The 27,628-nt window shown below is 35.3% G+C and overlaps 1 protein-coding gene across 2 annotated transcripts in view; it reads right to left on the bottom strand.

Annotated features, from left to right (window-relative positions):
• Positions 1–15,257: 15,257 nt before the first annotated feature.
• LOC133221789 (WW domain-containing oxidoreductase) overlaps positions 15,258–27,628 on the bottom strand; it is a 31,241-nt gene continuing 18,870 nt past the window's right edge. Inside the window, exon 5 of one of the 2 annotated variants that reach the window (XM_061370960.1) lies at positions 15,258–15,854. In XM_061370960.1, coding sequence (XP_061226944.1) covers positions 15,730–15,854 — 125 coding nt within the window. In that variant the 3' untranslated portion in view covers positions 15,258–15,729. Of the gene's footprint in view, positions 15,855–26,716; positions 27,128–27,628 lie in introns of those variants that run through there. The other variant, XM_061370961.1, reaches the window with a different exon arrangement.

Raw genomic sequence — 27,628 nt, 5'->3', positions numbered from 1 at the left:
ATTTCATTTTTATCAGTGAAGAAAATGAAATAAAAAGTATTTCATAGTTAACACCAAACAGACCATATTATCCCAGAAGACGTGCTTAAATAATTTAGCTGTTAAAAGAATCTTTAACTATAAATGTACTAAATTCGAGCACAAAAGATTAACTACAAAAGAAATTAACACTGCCTTAGGAAAGAGAGATAACATTTTTCTAAAGCATTTCTAAGGCTTTTTGATATGCTATTTTTTAGAATTATATCTGGAGAGAACTAATATTTTTAAATGAGACTTTCAGAGCTGCTCAAATTGGAAAGTAACATCTGTGCAAGTTCAAGATTTCCGAACTTGCTTGACTTCCATTAAAAAAAAAACCAAAAATAACAGTGCACAATCTCTACCCATTTAAAGAATAAATACCAAGCAATCAGAATTTATCAATAGCAAGATATTCAAATAATATTCACCTAAAAAAAAAAGTGTTGCTCCTGGCTCTATCAACAGCTTTGTCACAACATATCAAAGCAAAATGACATTTTCTCCCCTTAACAAGTTAAAAGTTTCCAGGGCTTCATCACTAGTCGAAGCAGTCTGTTTGCATTCTCCAATACAAACTGACAATCTAGTGATACAGTACATTAAAAATTCTCTGTAGTATTGACTGCCTGAAGCTGATGCTCCCTTGCTAAATGCAGTGCAGTTCAATTAACAGCTCTTCAATATACAATTTAATTTTTCTTTCATCTTGATCCACAGCTGAGCTTGAAATGAGGAATGCTGGAATAGATGTACTTTAAAAATTAAAGCAACTCTTTATAAATAAATCTATCAAACTTGTAACGATTTCTGCCATCACAGGACCAAACAGATGAACCTGAATGTATGGAACTTTAAGGTTTATGCACTGCTTTTTTCATCCTTACAGGGCTCCAAAAACTCCCCCAAGGAGTGGAAGAGCTTTTGCCTTACTGTACCATTCTTTGGAAGCAGAACACTTTTCTGCTGCCGTTGTATAAATTTTACATATAAAAATCCCACTTATTGCTAACATCACCAGAACTGACTCCAGAAGTTTGAATATTTCTCTCATTGTTTAAAAAGGTAACCAGAGAAGTGAATGGCACCGGTTTCCATTACCAAATCTGCACTCAACCGGGAGACAACCAATTGGAAAGTAAATATTTAATGTATAAATACTAGGCTGGATACATTTCTGCCACCCCCCTGTACATAGCACACTTCAAATTTTCTCTAGGTAGTCATGCCATTTCATAGGAAAATGTAAGGTTAATTTAACCAGGACAGAATGAAATACTGCATTTCAAAGTTACTCTAAGTGGGACACTGCTGAAGGAAGCTATTAATGTCTCTTACAGTGCACATGCTCAAGGAAACGTCATGAATCAGCTCACTTCTCATAGGTATACTATACAGATTTCTAAATGGTATGATTTACTACTGTTGATCAGAAAGTAAAACATTTTAAGCTAGAGGCATTTTCTACTCTTTAACCATATTCACAAAAACAAACTTGACAACACTTAACTGCCTTAGGTAGCAGAGAAGCACTACTGACATGGAAGGCCACCAATCAGCAGGAGATAAGTTCCAAAGCAAGAGAGGCTTCACTGAGTGAACATAAGCGGCATTACAGCAGTAATCAGTTTCTGATTAATTCACTCAAATTGCCTTTTCTCAACTTATACATTAATGCATAGTGAAATACACAGGTTTACCTCGTTTCTGTCCACGTTTATAATGTTATCAGCTCAGATGCTGAGATTTTATTCTTAATTGTTATACTCCTTTCTTCTTCATGTATTTTAATCACCTAATCTACATTAGCAATTTGAATACTGAAAAAAGTCTTTATAACACTAACCAGTCTTCATTATTGTCACCATCTCCTTTTTCCCTTTATTCCTAGTCCTACATTTGAAAACGTACCTCAGTACACTATTTTAAATTGTCACAGAAATAACATTCAGCATTTACAGTAATTAACTCATCATTACTTTGCATAACTGCACTAATTGGTATGCTCTACAAACCTGCAACACTGCAGAATTAAAAATAAACATAACAAAGATATAATTTACAACTAATCTACAGTTACAATTAAAGTTAGTTTTAAAATTTATTTCATTCTATTATTTCTTATTAGCTACAGCAGACAGTAAATGGCATGTACCATGTTCTGCTTTGCAAAAACCTAGATTATAAGATATAATTACACAAATTAATTAGAAATGAGTACATACATTCATGTTTTTGTTTGCAACCATAATATGTTAAACATGACTACATTAATGAGCAGTTACTAAAAATTATAAGATGGGATAACCAAGAAAAAATTGAAAGTTCCCTGACCACACAAGGTATAAATGTCACCCTGGCACAGAGAGGGTCACCAACACTTAAGTTCTCCCGATGTCCTATTTGGAGGTTGCAGGAAGCATACAGGTCATTCATCTACACAGCAGACTAGCAGTTCTGTGATAACTCAGAACCCAATGAGACACGGCAAAATACAAAGTCCAGACTGAAATTTTCCCTGAACTTCATCCTGTACTTTCCTTCCCACCTACTCTCAAGGGTTCTCTGAAGTCTACATGCATAAAGCCCTTCAGTTCTACCCACTGACTGGATACTTATCCTTTCACAAAGCTCCGTGCTTACAAGAACCTGATTATACTAAGGATCTTTATCCTTTTATTTTAAATTTCCTTCTAAAATCTCTCTGGGAACAGAAGTTATTAGACAAGGAAGGGCAGATACAGTGACTAAGCGTGCCTTGGTTCCCTGGGAAATCAGAGTAGAAATGACTTCCGAAAGCCAGGAAACAAAGTCATCTGTAGGTTTTCTTTAAAACCAAGCAAAAAGAGTGTTTATTCATTTGCTGAAACCAGATTTGTACCTGCTGCACTTTCCTAGCAGTGTCTATTACAACAATTATACTCTGATAGCATTTCAAGAATGCTTAAAGCTTGCATCAGCAAGATGCATTTATTTCAGTTCTACCTTGACAAAATAAAGGATATCAACCATGATCTTTTTTTAGTAATTTAATTGCATCTTCATAAATAGTGTCTACCAATACAACTGAGCTGGGTTAGATATGCCTCACCACTCTATCACATTGTCAAGAATCTGTAGTGTAAAACCCAGATGAGATTTCCTTTGTGGGTGTCTAACACAGTGTGTTTAGGACCATTAATTACAAATAGCTCTTTGTCATCACATCCAATATCAAGGACTAAAAGGCCTAAAGATGTTTCAGTTAAAACTGAGCTACAGATCACAATGTGTCCCTTATAAGAATTAGGGAAAACCAAAATACCAGAACTGCCCTACAAAAATTACATAGTTGTCATCTGTATAGTGGTAAGGATTCAGAGGACCTAAAAGAGGCATATACAAAGAATAAGTCTAATGTAAAGACATCCTAGTTTATTTTCTTACTCAAAATTAAAATAACAACAGTTTTGATAAGCATACTTAAAAAAAAAAAAAACAAATAATCTAGTTATATATTTTATGCTATATTTTCCTTTACATGCTAGGATCAGATACTCAAGATTTGTTTAGGTGGTTCAAGGCTTGTCTTGTACGGCTCTAACAGAATAACTAACTAACTAAATAAATAAATAAATAAATAAATCCAAAAACATTCCTTTCGTTATATTAATTCAAGAATTCTATTTGATAGCCAAAGTTTATTGCTGAAGTTAATGCTGTATCTCAGTGGCCTCGAAATACGAGAAAGAACAAGTTTAACACACTGTTGCTTCTACAAAATGACACACCAAATATCTTTATTGAGGCCAAATTAGTAGTGGTTTTAGTGCAAAAATCAGAACATTTAGATTGTGGTTTCCATGTAAATTTGCTAATAGAGTACTATTAAAGGAAGAACAGCTGCTGTTTAGAAAACACAAAGTGTTTACCTGCTCATGTAGGGGGTTCAGAGTTCTCACATGGCAAGTCACGAGTAAAACTCAAAATTACTTTTAACAGGACACACTGCATTCAGAACTAATGCACTCTTTCCCCCCTAGCACAATTGGGACAGCACATATGTGAAGTGCTTCTTTCCAAGACATAAACCAGAAAAGAGCTAAGTAAGATTTCTTTTAGATTACATCACCTCACAATGAGCAGGTAGTCATATCTTGTGTGTACTCCCTCAACACAGCTATAATAAATCTCAGTGACACAGTTCTGGATTTGAAGAAAGAAAGAAATAAACACAGGATAGTACAATCACCTTCAAATGTTTGACATTATTTAACATAAATTATGGCAGATATCGGCAGGTATCTCAACACTTCCAAATTAAATGTGGACAAATGGCTGCACACATATACCTAAAATTCTGCCCCTTAAAAATAAACTTCATGCATATGGATATTTAGGGTCTGATGCAAAACTCTCTAGGCAACAGAAAATTAATATTTTCAGCAGACTTTAGAAACAGACCTTTTAATGAATAAGATAACTATACATTCTTTTGAATAACAGCACATTGATATACCTTAGGTTTACAACCTCTTACTAAACTAAGCATCATAAATTTTCAGCACAATGGTATCATGTCATTTTACCCTAGTGCCTTAACCATCTGAGATAAATAAGCAGATAATAAACTATCTTATTCATATTAAGATAATGTCTGGGAGACACCAAAGGTTTCAATGTTTTGTTTGGGAAATTACCTAAAGAACCGCGACCATTCTGGACCCTACCTAGAGCAGTTTCTCCTTGGACATATGATAAACCACAGTTCTTACCATGCATTGCTAAAATTGAGATTTTCAAAGACAGCAGTGCAATTTCTCACAGCTAGAACTAAATATAACAAAGTGAGGTAAAAGATGAAGTAACAGGATATTGAAGGGAAGTCCAGGGGATCAAACAAAGGTCAGTACTCTTCTGTCCCCAGCTCACCACATCCAAAGGCAATTACCAGGATAAAAGGAAATAGCGGAAGAGAAGAAATTAGAAAAGAAATTAGAAATGACAGTAAGCTGAGCAAAAAAATATAATGCTTTGGCTTCATAGTAATAAAAGATTTAGAAATATCATTGAGAAGCAAACAAATTAATAGTACCTTTTGAGCACGCTACTTATCAAGCCTACTTTCTATACATCTTCTCTATTGCTGTTTAACTCTATCAAGGCTATTTTTATGCCATTCATGTTGCTCTGTAGTCATAAGCCAGATCATTATCTTCAGTTTTATAAGCTATTGTGGATCATGAACCAAGTCAGTGCATCTTTTCATGCGCTCACATTAGTCCCTTGTCACTGAAAAAAACTATAAGTGATCCAGCAACAAGCATCTTTTTTCTTCTTTTTCCTTTTTCTTGCTTTTAATGCATAACAATTATGCAGAGTTGTACTATACGGTGCTGGAGTTGCTATTTTCCTACTCTACTGTATTCAGTGTTACAGTAGAACTGATACAGACCTTAACATTTTTGTCTTTATAAGCAATTATCCTTTAAGCATTATCACACTGTAGCAGCTCTATAGATACACGCAGTACATAAGTAGGAAGAAAATAATATCCCTACATTTTCTTTCCCATAAACTCAACCAAGAAAAGTTCCTCCTACTGAGGACTAATTTAACATATTGACAGACTGGTTACAAGCCTAGGAAAACAAATCTTAAAGAAACAATTCTTCACATTGCAGACTGTGTAACCCATCAAACCAAACTCTGGCATCTGAGATCATTTATAACTCCAAAAGAATGAACACTGAGGCATCTCTTTGGATTCCTTTTAATTTCTGAGTAATTTTTAGAGTAAAGGCCCATTTCACAATCCTAAGAGATACAGAAATCCAAGGAAAGAACACATACAAGGTTAGCAACAAGTGCGCATTTTACTTAACAAATATGACATTTTACTATGAAGTATTCAGTTTCTTTAAAGTGCTGAAAGACCTATGACCATTCAATTATTGCCAGCTAACATACTATTTACAACTAATACTAACAGATACTCCATCCTGTTCACTTCTGATAATGAAATCAACTAATAAAGTTGCCTTTTTACTGTGAAAAATCAATTACATGGAAATCTATGAGATCTTGAACACAAACATTAGGTTTTTGCTTGCTTTCTATAAAATTAAAACAAGGAACCAATTTGAGGACAAAAACGACCCACCGGATTTCACCATGACTTTCATAAAAAATTATCACAGTACATATTAAATCATTAGTGAGAGGCAGTGCTGCCTGTTAGTTTTAAAATGCAGAGAATGAAACTCGTTGCAGAAGCAAAAGAGGGCCAATAATATAATTACAAGCCAGTGCCCATGTAGTCTGAGTTAATGCCGTTATTTGACATTGCAAGGCTATGCCTTCTCCCATGAGCCCTGCTGGAGACAAGGTTCACTCTAATTGGTTCCAAAGCACACCCTACCAACCACTGCCTTCCTCCGGCCCAGGAATGGTAATTTCCACACGACTGTAAATAGTGTTTGCAAACAATACAAACACGGTAATAAGAGGCTAGGTGGGTAATTAATGTGGTTACAAAGCAGCTTATTTGCATTTTTATTTAAAACTGCCTTCTTTAAAAAGCAGCTCAGATTTCTTTTTGCAAAAGGAGACTTGGTTAAGGAATAGAGCAGTAATTACTCTCTTTAGGGGTTCTTTTACACATCCTTCAGGGAATTAGAATGAAAAGATAAGCAGAATTATAAAGGGAATCATGTAAAATATGAAATGCACTATAAACACTTAGTACTGTATTTACCATAAGCTAAGCTTGTCTTCTTCATTAATGGAATACATTGCAAGCTCATGTTACAATCAGATTAATTGTGAAGCTGGTTTAAAAACATATACATCCAGCTCCTTAATTCCCCCGTTCCTCTCCCAGAACTGACAACCAGAAATCCAGTGACAGCAGAACTCAGTTCATGTAGGAATGCATCTACCTGGACTACAGTAAATGAATATTCAATGTCAACACGAAACAGTTTTAGAGTCTGAGCCACAAAAGGTTCAGAAAAAAAAATTAAAGCCAAGTTACACTACTGTATGTAAAGTATCAACGAAACCAAACTTCTCTGCACCCTACCAGCTAAACTCAAGTTCAATGTACAAAGGCTATGTTTCATCTAAAGAGAGACAGCTACAGACAGGTTTTTAATACTGCTGAGCAAAGTTATTTCTTAGTGCCACTGAGCTGAAAACTAAGCATGAAGTGCATTTTTAAAAGGGTTATTCTGTTTTATTTTTATGTTTGGGGGGGAGTATCTTAATTTTTTTTTCTTTTTTATTAAAAAGCTCATATTGCATTTAAGCAGTATTATTACAAAGCTTTAGGCATGGTAGGGATTTGATGATTCACATTTCCAGATTAAGAATAGCAAGGCTGTGCTAAAGGAACAAATCATCAAAAAGATCACCTCAACATTTCTATGTATAACATTCTGCTGACATAACAAAAAAATAAGGAACAATAAAATCCTGTGACTTCTTTCAAAATTACATTTTAGATATTTTTTTTAGGTGTGTAGCAAATCCTGGAAGGTGAATGGAATTATGAGAGCAGAAATAATTTAGTCAACGTCTCTCCTAGCTATAAAGCTAATCTGTTGCATCATTCTTTTCCTCCACTGGCACCCAGTTTTTATTCTTAGTAGAAATCTTTCTGCTTGCCCTATCTATGTTTGTAAAGAAGTCCCAATTTATCTCAAAATGCTTCATTATATGGGTTCTCCTCATATGTGAGAAAAAGATGAAAGAAAGGAAAGACTTCTGACTTTTACAGAGTAGCTCCTCCATTCATATTACCAGACTTCTTAAAATGCTATTTCCTACACTTGTAAAAATTCTATAGTGCTAAACCACTTCAAATTCCCTTCTGCCTTGCTGGACATCACTAAACTTTCTCCTGCATGTACTACCTATATTACACCATTAAAAAGCATTCCCTACTGAAAGACATGACAACAACATAAATCAGAAACTTACAACAAAATAAAAAGCACTATACAATGTTTATGTCTATTTCCTTAACCCTCATTTACTAAATAAGAACAGAGTTCTGAGGACACTTTACTTGCAAACACTACACTGGAAGTCAATGTGACTGTGGAGGGCAGTGAGCATAAAGTATCATGAAAAGTACCATTCTGTGCAGAGTTAAGAATCAAAAAGCCTTGGGCAGGGACGTAAGCTATTTCTTACATTAATTTCTCCTGCAAATTGTCACATACATATGAAGAATTTGTATTAATGATCTTTGTTTTATGCAACCCAAATTACATATTTCACTCAGTACAGTATAGCAAAGATCAAAAAACTGATTCAATGTATCTGTGGTCCTTTTCAAGTAGGTAAAAGCTAAAATATAATCACCTTTCAACAAGGTTTTTTTTTTCCTTTTAATCCACATTCACATTTAACATTCACTTTCTTTTGAGTCCCAGTTATTAACTGAACCAGAATAAAAAAGTCTGAGAACCACAATGAGAAATAAAGTATACATAAAATTAATTAAACATTTTTAATTTAGCCCTGTTTATTGCAGTTTTAAGCCATACAAGGTCCTAAATGCTTGGAAAAAGTCCTCTAAATCCTTTAAAGCCTCCTACTCTCACACTGACTGGTTTTGTATTTCATAAATGTAATTACTTTAAAATATCTCTGTATTTATCTTGATAATAAAACTCTATCTTTAGTACAGCAACTAGTAGTACTAGTGCAGAGGTAACTACAGATGCAGATGTAGGTATGAAACAGTTCAGCTGTAGCAAACATACCAACTCTCTAACGAAGTGTATCAGTATTCAGAAGGATGCCCAACCTTGAAAGTTAGGGGCTTAAGACATCTGCTATATAATTCTGACTTTGTTTTACAGTGGTTTCATTACTAACCATAAAAACTGAAACAGTGGAACTGTATAAACAAACTGAACAGTGTTTTTACTGTAAAACATGAATGTAATATAAATATTTGCCTTTCCCATTTCTCAGTATCTTTAATGAGAGCAAATTCATGCCATATGTTTATAGTGTACAAAAAACAGGCCTCAACAACTCATCCACATAGATGTTGGTTAAATTGTTCAATTTTTTAACTTTAGGGGGGGAGGTTTTAAGCAATTTCCTTGCAAATCATTAGAAAGTCTCTTGCTCTTGTCAGTGGCTACATTCCCTGACTCACAGCTGGCTTTAGAAGAACTTGAAGACCACAGATTTCTCGCTGATAACGAGATCAACAGCTCTGACAGGTTGAGTGAGACATGTCCATGCGAATAGCTACCATCCTATTATAGAAGCCTGCAAACTAAAAAAGAAACTGCCACCTTAGAACATGCCAGGAGAGTTCAAAATACAAAAGAAACTGCTTTTCAGCTTCTTATACCAGCAGACTGTAATAAATTTAGTTTTCCTTAGTGCTGTGTATGCATGCTACTACTGCTTAAAAATTATGACTACCATTATTTAACAATTCACTGTCCATCTGTATTTGGAAAATAACTTCACAGCAGACATCACTCTCTTAAGGTGTCTCAACTGAGCAGATTACTCACAGGAAGCCAGTAAATTCTTGACCATTACAGCCAAAGTCCAGACATACTTTCATACTGCTCTCAGCCAGTCGTTACTAGCACCAGCACTGGTTAAAACTTACACTATCAAGTCTCTGCTAGTAACATAAGGTCTGATTCCACTGCAATTACAGTTAATTAAATGATGCCTTCATTCCATAAAGATCTGGATTACACCCTTAAAAAGAAAACAAGCCTTACGCTCAGCAGTGAAAGTCACTTTAACTCCAACTAAACTCACTTTAGTGTGAGTGTCTGTGGCTGCAACTGAGACTATTTGCCACAGATTTATTTTTTCTTATTACATTACCAATTATCTTAATCCAAAGACACTGCCTCTTTCTGTGAGGCCTTTTCCCCATCACAAAGTCTGGATAACTACTTTATCTTGATTCTTCAGCATGGTCACTATTCAGAGCACTAAAGATGAGTGAAGATGAAATATGTCTGTACACTGCAGGCTGTTATAACTGTGTATTACACTGTGATGGCATGTGAGCCAATAATACATAGTTTCAGAATATCATGCTTTGAAACAATACAATTCTTTATTGCAAAATAACAACACAATATTGGACATAATATTTTCACAGAAATGCATGTGCTGCAGCTGTATGATATTCCGAAATACTTTGCATTTTGAAGAGATTATTTCTAAGAGTTTGAACCTCTTTAATTCTGTGAAACAGATTGTGGTTTCATTCAGTACTTATTACATCTCCAAAGCCATCTTTTACACGTTCTCCAGATTTTTCCATAACTGACAAACTGCCACTAATCATGATCAGATGTCCTCCCTCAATCATTCACGTATGTTAATTCCAAGAACAACGTATTTTCCTGGTTCTAATGTAGTCTTACATGGTCTTGGTATGGAAATCCTTTATTAATAGTCTGAGTGATTCACAGAAAAAGCCCACAAAATTAACATCCAATAGATACAAAGGGAAATCATATTTCTGCATCAAGATTAGCATCCATTAGTACCAAGAGAATAAAGAATATTTTAGAGAGCGATTCTGCATTCCACACACATACCAAAAAATCATAAACCAAGAACACCAGTGGACACAAAACACTACTTGGGAACTCAGTTCCCCTTCCTCAAGGAAACACACAAAGGAAAACTGTTGTCCACGTTCTGTGCAAACCTGCCCAGTTTGCTTCTCATCTTTCTGAGCTTCACAGGATTACAATTGGAATACAAAGACTCACTTATCAGGTTTTAATTTCATTCAGTTACCTCATTAGCAAGAATATAAATCACTCCTTAGGTGGGGAATACTTTAGGGGAAAGGAATACAGCAAGGAGTCATGTTTATTTTGTTGGTTTTCTTCATAGCCGTTCTGTCTTCTCTTGTCACATCTTTACCTTGTAAGTTTCTACATATAAAGCAAATCCAAATTTTCTTTTTACAGTTTAATCTAATCTTTGATGTGGCTGTAGGCTTAACACTGAGGAATAATTACAAAAGAAACATTATACTTTTAATGAAATATTAAACTTACAATTTATCTTTTAATATCTACTTCAAAGACTATTTGACAGGAATAAATAAATGAGATCTTCTTGGCAAGGGAAGCTGTGATTTATGAAATATTTTATTCATTCATATTCTTAAGTATTTTCTTGAGAATACCACTAACATCTGGAGCTACACGGTTTTATCCACACATTCTGCTCATACTCAATTAGAAAATTATATCAATAATAATGTAAAATAAATTACCTAGCTTCTCTTCCTGGAGCATAGATTTCAGTGTTCGTCAGCGCAACTATGTGTACAAACAGCACTGTAGCGGTTTTCATTAAGCCTTAAAGTCAATTAAGCTACGACTTGGAACAATCATTCCTCCTTTGGAAAGTATTGACATTTTTTCTTGGCTGCTTTCAGTCCTTTTCACTGCTCAAGGAGAGATTTATGTTTGACAATTTCTTTCTGATTAAAATGAATAATAACTCTAGAATTCTAATTTCCTCTTTTCCAAGCAAGAAATTATCAAACAGTTTTAAATTGATATTGAATGTCATTGTGCATGAACAACAGTCATTTTCAAGATATCAAACGCAAAACTACACTGATCTCTCTTTTTATCCACTACTTTATCCACTCTTCCTTTTTCTCTCTGTGTATCTATATAAAACATTGGATTGTACCAATATAATTTACTATACCTCTCTATAAAAATTATATTTGACAGACTAGCTAAACCAGTCACATTGAAACTTGTCACAACACTTTACATAAGGCATTTTCCCTTTATCTGCAATATTAGCAAAATTCTGCTGCAGTTTAGGAAGAAAGTAATTGGAATACTGCAGGTTGCAAACAAATGCCAGTTATCTAAAGTAATTAGCAAGTTTGTACAGACAATCCCTACTCAAATGGCTCAAACTCTCTATAAAATAGCTCTTCAGACAAAACTTCTTAAAAACAAAAAGTTTTCCAGATTTGTCTCCAGAAGCGAATCAAGATCAGTTTGAATTTTGTTTTTCAACATAACGGCAGCTAATCTGAAAAGAAAAAACAACCAAACAACCAAAAAAAAAAACCCACAAGAAAACCCAAACAAACATCACCTACCTTATTTTCTCCCATTATCCCCTCTGTTTTCTCAAGATCTTAGCATTTGTGTTTTTCCATTTAGCTGTCCCATTTTGTCCTTATAAAATGGTGGCCCCAGAGGAGGGCCATGAGGATAATCAGGGGCTGAAACACTCCCCACATGAAGACAGGCTGAGCAAGTTGGGGCTTTTCAACCTGGAGACAAGAAGACTGCATGGAGACCTCAGAGCAGCCTTCCAGTATCTGAAGGGGCCCTATAAGGATGCTGGTGTGGACTCTTCCTTAGGGACTGTAGTGATAGGACAAGGGGTAACAGGTTCAAACTTAAACAGGGGAAGTTCAGGTTAGATACAAGGAAGAAGTTCTTCTCTATGAGGGTGGTGAGGCACTGGCACATGGTGCCCAGAGAAGCTGTGGCTGCCCCACCCCTGTCAGTCTTCAAGGCCAACTTGGATGGGGATTGGAGCAACCTAGTCTAGTGGAAGGTGTCCCTGCCTGGACAGGAGCATTGGAACTAGATGTTCTTAGAGTCCTTTCCAGCCCAAACTGTTCTATGATTCCATAAAATAGATTCAGTAAGGAAACAAGCCAGATGGCTTTTCCAAGTACTCTTAAATGCTGCATTACAGTAGGATTCATCTGGGGGACTTTTCTGTTTTGTTGTGGTTTGGCAGTGGTGGTTGGGGTTTGTTTAAGACTTACATTTTTTTTCTGTATATATTTCAGCCTTTACTTATTACAAACCATCAATTAGATAAGTGTATCAAAACTTGAAATAATAACAGCTGTTTCTTTATACATTTTATTAGTCTTCTTGCAAAATAAGCGGAAGTCTCTTTTGCATCTGACAACAAAAACAATGAAACAGGAAATATCCTTTATCCAGCATTTAAACCTTGACTACTGAGGTTTTTAAACCTTGAGTACTAATGTTTAAATACTCAAGGCAGAGTATTTTGTCCCACAGAAAAGTCAGTGAAGGATAAACACTGCTTTTAGTAATATACACATTATCATAGGACTACCAATTTTATTTATGGCACAGTACATTTATGACATGTAAATACACTAGGATACTATATGGCAAATTTTTTTTTAGTTATAAATGTACAGTTCACACAAAGAAGAAGAAACGGGCTTTGGACATTCAGTTGAAGAGTAGGAACATGTTTACTGAATTTCTACCTCAAAATCCTGGAGGAAGACAGTATTGATAGTCCAGTTTAGAGACCTAATCTCAAAAATTTACAAGAAAACATAAAGCAAGTAGGAGCAGGAGCGCAACTGTTGCCAAAAAAAAAACCCTACCTGAATAACATAAACATGAGGCTAAGACTACATCCTAAACAGCTATAATTTAAAAGATTATAAAAAAACTGGTTCCAAATTCAAAGGTAAACCCATTTCCTCTAATAATTTTGCTTTTGCTAGGAATAAAGGAGACAAAATACTGTGGATGTTTTAAAGCTCTTTATAGCAGGATAGCTGCAGATGCAGATGAAGAATTCAGATGAACCGTATGCAGAGACTGCTCACTTTTCTTAAACGCATTTTAGGAAAGAATTTTCAAGTAACAACTTCCTGCTTTGTAGTTACACCTATAAGCCAAAAATTAATATTTTATATCAATATTTTAATAATAGTATCAATTAAATTAATCTTTGTCTCTTTGTTTTCAGAAACTGACTTTGGGGCAGGTTTTTGTGTTTGTTTTCCTTAGGATTGCTTACAGTTTGATGTAAATTTTAAGCCTCTTGTAATTCATCAACTAATTCTCTCCTGGTTACACACTCCAAGTAATTAAAGTTCAGTAATAACTTATTCTTTCTGCTCCAGCACCTGCATTTCATTTGTTTATTTTCCCAGAGTCATAAATCTGAGGGACTGTCAAAGTGCCATAATATTAGTGCAATAATCAAAGTTAATTAGTCCCTCTCAATAAACAACAACAAAGCCATTACAAAGATGCATTGAAGGTTTTCCAGCTACCCAGTTTACAGATGAAATTCTTTTCTGAACAATTAGAGTATGAAAACTGTTAGTAAATAAATGTAATGTTTCTGAAGTAACTTGACCTTCAGTGATCTTTACTCAATTAACAATTCATTAACTTTTGGTGAGATAATATAGGCATTAAAACAAGTACTCCTGAACTCCTATGCCTTCTAAGTGCTCAGACATATGCTTAGAATTCAGGAGGTAATGGGTTGGGTTTTTTCCAAATAAAAGGTACTCAGTACCAGCTTTATTTTAGTTACATTTAAAACATTCTCTACAGCCATACTTAGCTGGACTGCGGCTACTAAATTCAAAAGACAGAATATCACCAGATATCACACAGATAGATAGATGATGTTTAAGCAACACACACTATGCTTGCCGCTGTTGGAATTCTCTTGGAACCCCACACTACTGAAATTAAAAAAAAAAAAAAAAATAAAGCTTTTATGTGAAGTATTGAAGGGGAAAGGAAGATATTTTCTCCTCTCAATTCTTTAATGTAAATCATTAATATCATCTATGCAAGAGAAGGAGGCCTAAATTCAAATACTTTATCGAAAAAACTTGTGGTTACAAAAATTAGCAATATTACACGCATCACTTCTTTGGCAATAGTTACTTGTAAGTAAGTGCTGCTTGTTTTGTCCTAATAAATATTATAATTATCTGTAGACTACTTATGTGTAAATTCTAATACTACAGAGTGCTCTCCCATATCATCCAAAAACAGATGAAGTATTTTCAGAGCTTAGGAAATAAAGCTAAAATACTCATCACTAATTTTAGCAGGAAAGAAATAAAATTCTGAGAATCTGACCCTTCAATTTATTATCCAAGTAAAGTGTAGAGGACTGTGTCAACAGATCATATCCTGGAAGTCAGCAGTCATAGCAAGCTCAGACAAAAGTAGCCTGCAATCTTACTAGTAAGTAAATGTGGGAGGAATAAATTTAGAGCACTGAATAATTTTTAATAAGGGCATTAGAAGATTCTCCCCCCTCAAAAAAGAAGGGGAAGTTAGAAGTCAAAGAAACAAAGGAATAGACAGTACTGAAGAGCTATTATTTACATAAAAAATTGAAAGATAAATGAAAGATAAGAAATGGGAAGGGAAAAATAATGTTGAGGCAGACCGCATGGCAGTGCTGTTGGGCCTGATGGACTAGGAAAGGAGGTAAACACCCTTGGTTTTTAAAAGTCTAAGAATGATCTGAAATCTGCCATAGTGTGATACCTATGGGCAGCCAGTGGCTGTCTTTGGTATCTGACTGTGTACATTCTCCTTCAGTTAGTTACACAATTTGTTTCTGGAAATTCCTGCCCTAAGAACTATGAACCATGCCTCAGTGGTTCTTTCAAGCATTTCCACCTTTACGAAGCATCTGTATGTAGCATGGATAACAACATGTGAAGCCTTACAGTCCAATATGGCCATACAAAATGAAAAATCTTTATCATTGATATACCACTGACTGAACACGCTACTATAAAATAAGAAAAATGCCTTCTTCCTTAGATTCTTGAATGGCAATGTAATATCTCTTTCACTACACAAAAGACTTCATGTCTTATAAAACACAGCTTACTGCTGGACACTATATACATTCACTTACCCATTCCAGGAGAATACGTTGTACAGCATCATTGCCTCTTGACATATTTCTGCAGGCCAGGATAACATATGCCCCATGCAGTGCGAGAGACTTGGCAGTTTCAAAACCTATGACAAAATATTTTCCTAGTCATAAATACATCCCAGTTACAAAACATAGCTGCAAATTTACCTGAATAGGTAAGCCAGACACTTAAGTACACTAACGCTACCTGCAGTCTGACTGCCTGTTTGACAGTCACCTGGCCCCAGCTTTTAAGAGCACATGTGAAAAAAGGTAGACACCTCAACTGAAGGAGGTTTTGGGGCAATAATTGTATGTATTTTGTGCAAAACAGATCTGGGATCTTCAAAAAGCAGACTCGATTACCCTGCCTTGCTGACTTCAGTGGTTAGAAGAGCAGGATTATACTTACTCCTTACCTATGAAGAATAGGCCATACGATGAGAATGCAGAACTATTATACACGGCAATATCACACTGAAATTAATAGAGTATTCTAAAATTGAGCTCTGGGCTTTTTAGATGCACAGTTAACCTTTGATTCATCAATCTGAAGACCACCTGCAGCAGGAGAACCACCCAAACGAATGTGTTGATGGGGTATCAAAATAATATGGAGGTTACTACTGCTTTTCTGATCCAAACACCACCCCATCAGTAGAACACTGCTGTGCAAAACTGGGGACCAGAAGTTAATGACCAAGTATTAAACCACACACAGGACGGGGTTGTCATGTTCATCCTTAGAAAATGAGATTCTACCTAAGAAAATCTGTAATCCACATGTATGTTTTATTACCCACACATTTCAAAATCCTTGCTTAAATTAACTGTGCAAAATCAGCTTGGTTTTTTGTCCCATTATCAACTGATATATGAAGGACAACTTTTTCACAATTGTTCTCATTATGAATAATCAATCAGATATCATGCAGCTTCAATATATTGGTTACAGTATCATGGGGTTAAACAGGTCGCAGAAGAGAGAAAAAATGATCCATGAAAAATTCCCTTTTGCATAACTCACTGATATGACTTAATCTGCAAGCACATTCTTTCCAAATCTGAAACAAACAGACAGACAGTTCACACTTTGCTGCAATTAAAGTGGAAGATGAATCTATATCCCCGGGTTTTTTCTTTCATCCATAGAACAAAGTTTCACAGTGAATTTCTAAGCAACTGTACACAACCTTTTTATGCAATACTGTTAATAATTTCTTTCCCATTCTGCATTTGAGCACTTAATTTCTCCTTCCTAAAAGGAGACTTCAGACTAATTTCAGTTAGTTAATTTGGAACTCTACTGCAATTTAATGAGATCAGCTCAAATTATGAAACTGTCCACCAAGATCTGCAGCTTTTTCTACCTTGGCATCATCTGCAAGCTTTGTGAGCATACTCTGTTTCACTGTCCAATTAATTAATGAAAAGCTGTACAGAAGTCAGTCCAAGGTAAACTTCATTTAATTGGAAAAAATCGGTGAGAACCTACACCAGGAGATGATGAGTTCTTGGAAGTGCAGAATGCACATAAAGTGCAGAGAACTGAGCCAGAAACTGGGTTTCTATCAGGGTGAGCTACTACGTAGTTCTGGTGTATTCAAGAGTATCACTGGGTGCTCATCTCCATGGAGAACTGTAACGATGACAGAAATTTCCATCTAGCTGAAAGAGGCATAACATATCTTTAATGAGTTCCAATTAGACAAGCTTAAACTAGAAAATGAAGGATCCAACTGAAATGCCCAGCAATCTGAGCACATGAAGAAGTGAAAGAGAGGAGGTATATGTTTTCAGTTTTCTGACATTGTTCATGTTTTCTTTCTAAAAATTGTTTACCAAAAAAGCCTATTCCCCTGTCTCACTTCCAAAACACCCTGGAGCAACAAAATTCAGTTACAGCACAAGATATAACTTACATTATGGAAACAACAGACACTAAGACGAATTTATACCACTTTCTGCAATTACATACTTATGGTATTTAAGTCCAAGCAATTTCCTTGTATTTCTTTTAAAGCTATTCATTGTCATTGAGCAACTTTAATTACTCGGGTAATTCACTGCATGTACATGAATTCAGCTACAGCACATGTGACGATTTCCACTGTTTCTAATTCCACTTTAAGTGTATTTAACTAAAACTTTTTATGTAACTAATGTAAGACACGTTGTACCACAGTACTATTAGCTAGTGGCATGCTTCCTGTTCTGCACAAAAAAAATACACTTATTTTGACCAGCTTGCCATACTACTAACAGCTAGCTGGAATGCCTGGGATTACAGTTTTTCTATTGTTATACAAAGATCTAGAGCTGATGGCCAGTTTAATTAGCTAAACGTGATGATGTTTTGCTAACTCCACCCCATGTTAAACTGTGCAAAATAATAAATTCCATGCCATTCGTTTACTGTTAATTACTAGATTCTCATTATAAACTAGAGAAAGATTCAAATTTAACTCCCTTAAATGCTGCAAATGTAGTTAATTTTAATACCACCTTGATTTTTCCCTGCAAACTTGGAGATCAGTATTAAACATTGCTCTTTAGGATGTATTCACTCTTTTCTGGTCTATCCAAAGGATGAGTCTTCACCCTTAGGCAGACATGTTCTAGATCTTTCAATGAAATTATGTGCTTAAAACGAAAACTCTTTTCAGAGGATTTTTAAGCAGCAGTCCATCCCTCCACTCAAAATATTGCCAGAGGTCAAGTGCTGATGTGCTTTCCCATCAGACATACTTTAAACTGCAGACTCGTTTGTGAACAATGATGCATTGTACTTAGGACAGCCAGATTTACACAAAATAAGGAAAACAAATCCAGGTACCATAAACCTCACAAAGGTTCTAATTCCATGACTGAATTACTAGCTACAGGTATAACTAATTCTATTTGATCGATCATTGTGTAGAGCACAATTTATAATGCATCTTTTGCCTCAGACTATCTACCAGATAAAAAATATCAACAAGTAGTAACACAATGTCTTCTTCACAGAGCTCACAGGTTTAAGCATGAACCACCTACCAACTTGCTAGCTCGCAGGACTGTGGCATTTTTATGTATGTCCTTAAAATAAATCTTTACGGACATGAAAATTCTCATTAAGCAGCACAATTAAATGCCTTTACAGTTTAAGAAACTACTCTGCAGGAGCTTTCAACAATGCAGCTTCTAACTGGAACACCTGGAAGCCCTCAGCATTCAAGTCTCGTTACAACTTCAGCTCTTTGTTTCTTGTGCAAAAATTGACACTTCTTTCCTCCCCAGTGTCACCTCTCTAAAAGAAGAAAAGATTCTGTGAGGATGGAAAGCTTTAACAGATTCACTGTGTTAAATTAAGCTTGCCAAAGCTTGTTCTTCAGCAAAATGTAGCTATGTTTTCAATACATAGTCAATTTAAAATCTCAGCCTAATACAAAGATTGAGTATTTAAAAGTACAAAACTATTTAAACACTGTAAAGAAAAGCCTTGCCTGTCTGTAAAACTACATTGAATCAAAATCCACACTGAATGCAGTTTCATACACCAAAGTAGAACCACAAACATCATAAACACCCAAACTACAGTAAAACTGTTAAATAGAGAAATGTGAATAACTATGTTAGGGACATGCATAATTAAGGAGCCACAGCAACCTTAATTCTACCCATAAAAGCAACTCTCTGTGGACCTAAACCTAAAATTTCCTTAAAACTTCATTTAGTCTGAGCCTGCTGTCACCAATGTGTTCTTACAGCGACACAGCCCTTTCACAATGAAGGAACATTAACAGCAATGATCCTAGTTTCTTTTCCAGGAAACAATCATATCCCTCCAGTGGTGAATGTTTTCCTGCACCTGCAGTAGTGCCAGGCTACTGCAGCTGCAGAGCTGTTTGACCCAGGTAAGACAGCACAAGCTACTGACAAGAACTTCTGACCCTCACATTCTGTCCAGCCACAACTGATGGCAAAAGGCCTATACAGACGAAGGAAACTGGGCCCAGCCCCAAAGCATTATTGTTCTGTGCTTCACTTGCCAGATTTCAAAGTAAGGAGCTCAAATATAGATGCAAAACTTGAGTAACTTCTTATAGAAAAATCAAATGTTGTATACTAGTTGTGTTTTGTTTTGCTTTTAAAGTAGAAACAGCTACATTAGAAAAACAACAGGGGTTAACATACTTGAACATCAAGGACGGCCAATTATGAAGAGCAAGATAAATACTTCTCCCAAATGTGACAAAGCAACACTTCAATAATGTACAATCATAGTGCATTTAAATACTCCACATAATATAATTTGAAAAAAATAAAATAGCTTTAGAAAACTAAAATAAATCTCAACTGATATCCCTGGAAATCTTGACAGACAAGACTGTCCTAAGACTGGCTACTGATTACAGCTGAATGAGCTCTAATCTGACACTCAAAAGTGAAAATCCTGTGTTAAGTATAAGGGATACATGAGGATAAAAATGATGGCATAGCTCTCTACAGCAGCAGCTAACCCAAAAGACTGATAGCAGAACTAACAAGAGAGCTATAAGCACATGGGATTTGCTACAGACATTTAAAACCCTCCAGCCCTTTACTTCCACCATGATTTTCATACAGACTCAGGAATCAGCACTCAGTTCCATTCTCCACCTTCTGTGATGACTCTCCAGCTCAATATTCTCACATTCTTTTCTATCTACAGTCGACTTCTGTCACTGAATTTTGGGGCAGATTTTCAGCTAACTGTCTCAATTAACAAGCAGGTAGCATCGTTCAATTAATGCCAACTACATTGTGTCAACACATTCCAGATGAGTATATGGCTCTGTGAAACAGTGCAACCTTCTCTATAAAACAAAAGGATTCACCAAGTGGAAAAGTAATTCAGTGATTTCTTGTTTAAATAAAGTTGCATACAGTTAATTATCATTGGGGAACATTTTGTAAAGAATTTGCATCAAGCATTTAAATGTTTTAAAACACTTTTATTTCAAATATAGGAAAGTGTGAATCCACAAGAAGAAACTCAAAAATAATTCAGACAATAGCAAGTTTGCTTCATCTTCTCTACCTTCTCCCAAACACTCCAGGACACTTTGGATCTGTCATTTATAACACATTTTAAGCAGTGATGTATCTTTCTTTGTAACAGCTCAGTCCTCAATGTAAAAGCCTACAGGGTTTCTTTACATTTAGAGGTTTTTTATGTTTAGTTTCTTCAAAGTAATTTCTATCTTTCTCTCCACTGATAGAAGAGCTCTGGAGGCCCTGAGATTCTAAAACATCTTTAGACGTGATTGAGGAATGATTTAAGGCTGTCATGAGTCCAGCCTTCCTTAAGCCCTATGTCACAGTTTGAATGTAAACTAAAACAGTCCAGAAGAAAACCTTCCTTTCCATAACAGTAAGAACAGCAAGATCAGGTAAGTGAAATTGGAAGGGAAAAGTATTGGCCTGCTTGTGTTACGTATTTCTGGCTTTTCACACACAATATAATATGACCAGTGTGTCCTAATTTTACAGCTGTGTTTAGGCTTTTCTTTCCCCCCCACTACACTGTTCTCAAACTTCCATGTTGCTTTCTGAATTGCTGCAAACATCTACTGGGTTCTTAGATGTCCCATTTGCAGAGTGAAGTGTGTTAATTTTCAGACTAGATCTGCTTGGGTTTTTTTAATCTTTATATTTTCTTTTAATATAAAAATGGGTAAGAGACACAAAATCATTCTTTGATAAACTAGTTGGAATACCCATTTCTTTCCCATGTATGGTATTATGATATTGCAAGTAAAAATCTAACTTCCAATTAATAGGAAATTGTTTATCTGTATAATTTGGTTCTTCTTGGGAAGAATCAATAATTTTATATAACCTTCATAAAGTAAAAGCAACAGCTATTTTAATTAATTCTGCAATCCAGAAAACATGAAACCTTAATTAAAACATTTTTGGCACTAAATTTAAATGAAAAAAAATCCTTTCTGGCCTCTTTCACTCAAGGGCAGTATAGCCAGTAGTTCAGGAGTTTGCATTTAAACTCTGGTAGTGTATAAACATGTTAAAAGAACTCCTTCTTCCAGGGAGAAGTGATATAAAGGAGTGTAAAAAGAAGGATGCTACTTTTTCTTGGAGTTTTGGTCTCCTTGTCTGAGTTCTTTCCAGAAAAAAACAAACTACTTCTCAGATACTTCTTGAACTAAGCATAGGCCAACATACAGCACTTCAATTTTACTTTGGATTAAGATTTTTGGGAGAAGCGAAATATTCTCACTGTTTGTTCAGTGTGTTTCTGTAACACACATCCAGCACGTTACCTAGAAAACCTATGGCATGCACAGAACCAGCAGAGACCTTGGCAGTTTTAAGCCATCAGAGGCCAGTATGTACACAATTTTTTAAACCCTTAACATTCTAATAACAAGTTTTACTCAACCATCAGAAAGCTCATCTGCAACATCTGGTCTTCATCCAAATCTCACTTCTTTTTTTTTCTTTTTAATGCAGAAGTAATAAGTGTTGCAAAAATATTTTTCCAGGTACAAGATGTTATTCTCTTCAAACACCCTTTGCTTTGAAAACAAAACTGTACATTTTTCCTGCATCAAAAGTAAACTTCAGTCTCAGCTAAAAAGCAAGGAAATAAAAAAAAACCCTGACACAATATACAATAGGGTTTTTTTTAAAATGCCACATGTAATCTATATGAAGTGTGATTTATATCCAGTTTTACTAAAGAGGAGAGTTGTGAAAAGGTTAAACATTCAAGAACTTGCAACAAATCATATTTATAATCCAAAATAGACTCTCATTCCAAGTGCTGCATCTCAGTGAACAGATTAGGTGGGTTTTGATTTTGGGGACCCAAGAGAACCACATATAAATGGAAGAGAGACTTGTCTCCTAGACATCAGTAGATTTATTTCAACTTAGAAGACCTAAACATCAGTGACAATGAATCAGATCTTATTCAACACTTCCTCAGAAAATGAGTAAAGCAGATTCAAACGTGCTAAAGATAAAGTGAAGAATTCATAGTTACGTAAGCTTCTTTTCAGGTTGAAATACTGCAATGATTATGTGTGATTTAGGAAAGAATTTTCTGCAACAAAGACCCTTTCCTGTATTGGTGGCTTAAAGATACAACATCCAACAGATCTTTCACATTGAGTGATTGCAAGCACATGCAAAATATCACATTATTGACAAATTCATACTTCCCAGAGCCCCAAAAGCATGATGCATTCTGTATCAGGACTGCTTAGCCACAAGCACCCCACTTCAAGGTGGATATTTAGAATAAAATCTTACAGACGCATTATTCAAGTTGCTCCCTATGCATGTTTACAAGCAAATAAATTACCAAAATATTTTTACAAGCCTAAGTTTAAAGTGAGCAATTTGCACGAAATCCTAATGCTGCCTTTGTTTCTGTGTGTTTGCAGGCACATGGCAATGACACATACTGATATTTTTCATTGAAAAGTTTGATGCTATAGGGAAGATACATCCTGCCTTTCCCTTTGTGTGTAAATTGGACAAGAGTGTTTTTCTTGGAGCCAGCAACCACAGAAAAAGCCAACCAAAATGAAACAGGATGACTAATGCACTGGTTCTGTTTCCCATCTAACCAACTTTAAAAATCTGCACCCATTACACTTCTTTGTAACATACTGTCTGGGCAAGGCGGTAGAATAACTCAGTTATTCTTAACAATAAGTGCATTGCCATTGTCACTGACAAAAGTCAAACTACTTGTTCCATCTGAAGGGAGCACAACACTGAAAAAATACAAATAAACACCCTTAAAGTGATGGGATTATAAACATCTGTGACTTACTGTTCCTCTAAAAAAATTTAAAATACATCCCAGGAGGCAAAGAAAGTTAATTCAGAAGTGAAGATGCTGCAAACAAGCAAACATACAGAACAGTCACTATGTGTAGGCATATACATTACAAATATGCCGTGACTAGTTGAAGTCAGATCTGGTATCTACTCTAGTTTTACTACCCAAGATGCCCACCAGCTCACTTTAAAATACAGGTACAAAAGACACAAAGAAAGCTTGGACTTCAGTCCTTTCTGCTTAGTTGGAACCTAATACTGATAATTATCTCAGCTACAAGCTAAAAAAGGCGCAGTGCAGCAGTAGATTCAAGCACCCATTTCCTATCCTTTTTGTTGCACAGGTGCTACCATCTAGTAGAAATATTTCAGTAACAGCTAAGGGTTCCAGTCTGGAATGAACACTACTGTGAGATACGGCATCTTGAAGACAGAGCCAAGCTACTTTTCATGTCCTATGATAAGACCTTGGTTTAGTTGTGCAAAGACAATTCCCAACAATCATTACATATCTGCCCCTAAAATACATGGAAATGGCTAACCTGAAAACCTGTGGTTTTAAATAAGTTAGATGGATCTTGAACAGACAAACAGTGGCCAGAGGTTAAAGTGGAGGGAAGAGAAGGAGAATCAGAGATGAGAAATGAATTTTCAATGAAATCCCAGTTTTGTCTTTCATATCTACTGCTTGCATTGGATGCACATCGTGACCAAAACTCCCAGTCAAAAATTATTCAGCCATGCAGCTTCCATTACAACTAATCTCAAAACTCTGTTTAACCAATATATGCTCCTTTCAGAGGAGGAAAAAGAAAAAAAAAAAAAGTCTCAGCCTTCGTGTTTCGCCTTGCCTTTCATCATCTATCAAATGCAAGGATCATGATCCTGTCAAATCCCAAACAAATTTTTCCTGAATATTTTTATAAATAAATCCAATGGGCATTATCAGTGTGATATTTTAGCAATACTAAAATCCTTTGCAGAAATTAACACTAGTAGCAGTATTTTGGCATGGAAACTGCAACTGAAATTTACTCTGAACTTTCCATAAGTGTTCCTTCAAGCACAGAATAATGTGTGGGGGTTTTCTTATTGTCTTTAAAAATGACAGTGTGGCTTCTTGCAAGGAAGTCAGCCAGTTTTCCTAACACAAAGCAATTTCTGTAGTTAAAATATGTATCAGAATTTAGCATTTGGCTTTATTATTTAATGTTTAAGGAAAATTTATTAGAGTTTATTTTTCTGTTTGTGTATTTTTTTCTTTCGTAAGAGATAACATATCATGGGGGAAGATAGGCATCAGAATATGAAGCAATTTGGCATACTATTTCAGAGTTTTTAAATAAAAATAACTTCTCCATCTAAAAGTGCATCTACATGTATTTTTATCAAGTCAAACAAAAAGACTAGATACATTTTAAAAGAAACCTGAGTTAGCAACTTGGTCTTAAAATGAGCAGAACCCTTTTCAGTGTGACTCATATTCCTAATTTTAGTAAACCCCCCTAAATTACTCTATTAAGAACTGCATATTCTTAAATTCATAATGGATAACGTAACTATAGTCTAACAAAATACTTTAATACATTACTCCTATTTTTATTGCAAAATAAACACTTCCAAAATAAACATTTAACTGAAATCTAGAGTAGCAGAAAACAATAAATCTGCCCAATGTAAGTCAACATCAAAGCGGCATCTCAGCGAAATCTAGACCAGATCTCAGCAGTCAAATCTGACATGACATTTAGGGCACACTATATCCCAGTAAGTAACCATTCCTGAATGTTTAGTCACTATGGGCTAACTAATTTTGTTGTTGTTGTTGTTGTTTACTTGTCTAAATAAAGTCATTCTACTTGTACCATTACTTGAATACATTATTAAGGAAATAAGTTACATTTTTGTGCATGCAACTGTAGCCTCATCGCTATTTTACAGCAAAGCTGAGGCAAGCTGATGAGAAGCAGTGCCAACAAAACTTAGTCACACACACACAAAAGCTCATTAAGGGTTTACCTAACACCAGTAGAGAGTACAAAAGACCACCATTAAAGAGATTTGAGTTTCTCACAAATCTACATAGTATTGAAGGGTTTGTGTTCTGGAAAAGTGCCAATGTTGGGAACATGCATAATTGGGTTTTAAAAAGTCTGATCAGATATTCCGTATCAACTAGGTATCAAAAGCTGTTTTGAGAGGCTTTTTTTTTTTTTTTTTACATAAGCCCCAAAACTTTGGGGCTTCCCCACCATTGTTGCTATTTTTAACACATCTTCTTAGACAAGCTTACTCAAGTGACCAGAAAAAATGCCAGATAATTTAAAATTTATCTTTAACTGTCTCCCACAGGCTTTTTTTTTTTTCCCTCTCTTAATCAGAATTTAAAAAGAAAAAAAGAGTTCCAAGTTCAGAGAAACAGGGTTGGCGAACTCTCCTTCTCTAAAGCTATTCTTTGTATCAGCAGTAGCTTTAGGCAACACAACAGCTTTTCCTACCAAAGCAAAAATGGAGAAAAAAAAAGACAGAAGTTGTCTCTTTTCAAGTACACTTCTATTCTTCTGTAAGCCAACAGTATCATAGGTTTCTGTACTGCTGAGCTGAGCCCTAATTAAACATAACAAAACAATTAGTTGCATGTTTTGAATCTCCTTTTGGCAAGTACAACAGTGCAATGTTAATAAAAGAAGTAAATTTAATAAAGAGGAATCCCTCATCCAAGGCAGAATAATTAAAAGACATACTGTGCTGTCAGCTAAAGTGCTAGATCCTCCAAGCTTTAATCTGTAAGTTTTTTCATCAGAAATACAGTGTTACATAAAGATACCAAGAAAGCACAAGATAAATCGGACCAATTTTTTTCTTAAAATAAACTTGATTTTTATTTATTATCAGTTATACAACCAGTGAAAGATTTTAAAACATATACTAGATACTTTACAGATAAATAATGAAACAAGGTTCTGTCCTAAACAGCTCACAATTTAGATTACAAAAAAAGATATCTTAAAGAACCAAACAGACAGCTTAGTCCCATTCTAAAGAGCTCACAGTTTGTGTTATGGGGGAAAGGAACAGAGGAGCAAATGGAAAAGCCAAACGCTACTTGATTTCTGGCATTCACCACTCACCTTTGTCTTGGGGAACATAAGACAATTCTGTTTAGTTAAGCAGCAAAGGAAGATTTTAACAACTGAGTCATTTCAGGATCCCATGAAAAGCACTGGATACAGGGAAGATGGAGTTCATTGTTGTTTCTAGTCCAAGCAAGTAAAAATAGTAGACAAAAGACAGCCAGGAAAGGGCAAGATAGCAAGACCTGAATGTCTGAGAATTTATACAGTTCTTGGCTACCTCAAATTCTAGATTTTTCTGGATTAGATGGTATTCAGGAGAGTACCAACCTCCTAAGGTTCAAAACTGGCAAACCATTTGGGCGTACTTTAAACTATGGAAGAGAGAGGGAGATGGGATGCTGCTATATAACTCAAATGATCCATCATGTGGTTCCGACATACAAAGTAAGGCAGGAGATGGAGTTCTGAAACAAAAGATGAAGAATAAGAACAGCATTAACAAAAAGTGTCTATACAAAAAAGCAAGAAGAGTGGAAAACAAGCAAGAATTATAAATAATTAAATTATAATGTAAAGCCAAGAGAAAAAAAAAATAAACAAAAACTAAAAATAAAATCAAAGACCTCTCTGCTGTACTTTCAAGAAGGTCGCAAAAACTTATTGTGCATCTTCTCACACCAGAATTTGTGTATATTTTTTTAGATGATATTTAAGGTTGACCTGCTAGGACCTGGGACACCAGCAACCCACCCAAAAGCTTAGTGACAACAGTCTTCTAAAACAAATGACTAATTACAGCTATACCTTTTGTACTTTTTTTTTTTTTTCAGCATCCTAGAAGTTAGACCTTGTCAATTTGGGGTAGAGGATGTTAAACCCAAAAATGAAAACATCTACAAAACTTTAGGTCTGCAAAACAGGAAAAACTGCCAGGTGAACAAGCTTTCTAAATGGTTTCTAAAATG

Source organism: Neopsephotus bourkii, unplaced genomic scaffold (genome assembly GCF_033783945.1).
Source record: "Neopsephotus bourkii isolate Nb327-2 ecotype Australia unplaced genomic scaffold, CSIRO-AGI_Nbou_v1 NB_1554, whole genome shotgun sequence".
Lineage (NCBI taxonomy): Eukaryota > Metazoa > Chordata > Aves > Psittaciformes > Psittacidae > Neopsephotus > Neopsephotus bourkii.
The sequence above is the reverse complement of the archived record's forward strand: the minus strand, read 5'-3'. Positions and strand labels throughout refer to the sequence as shown.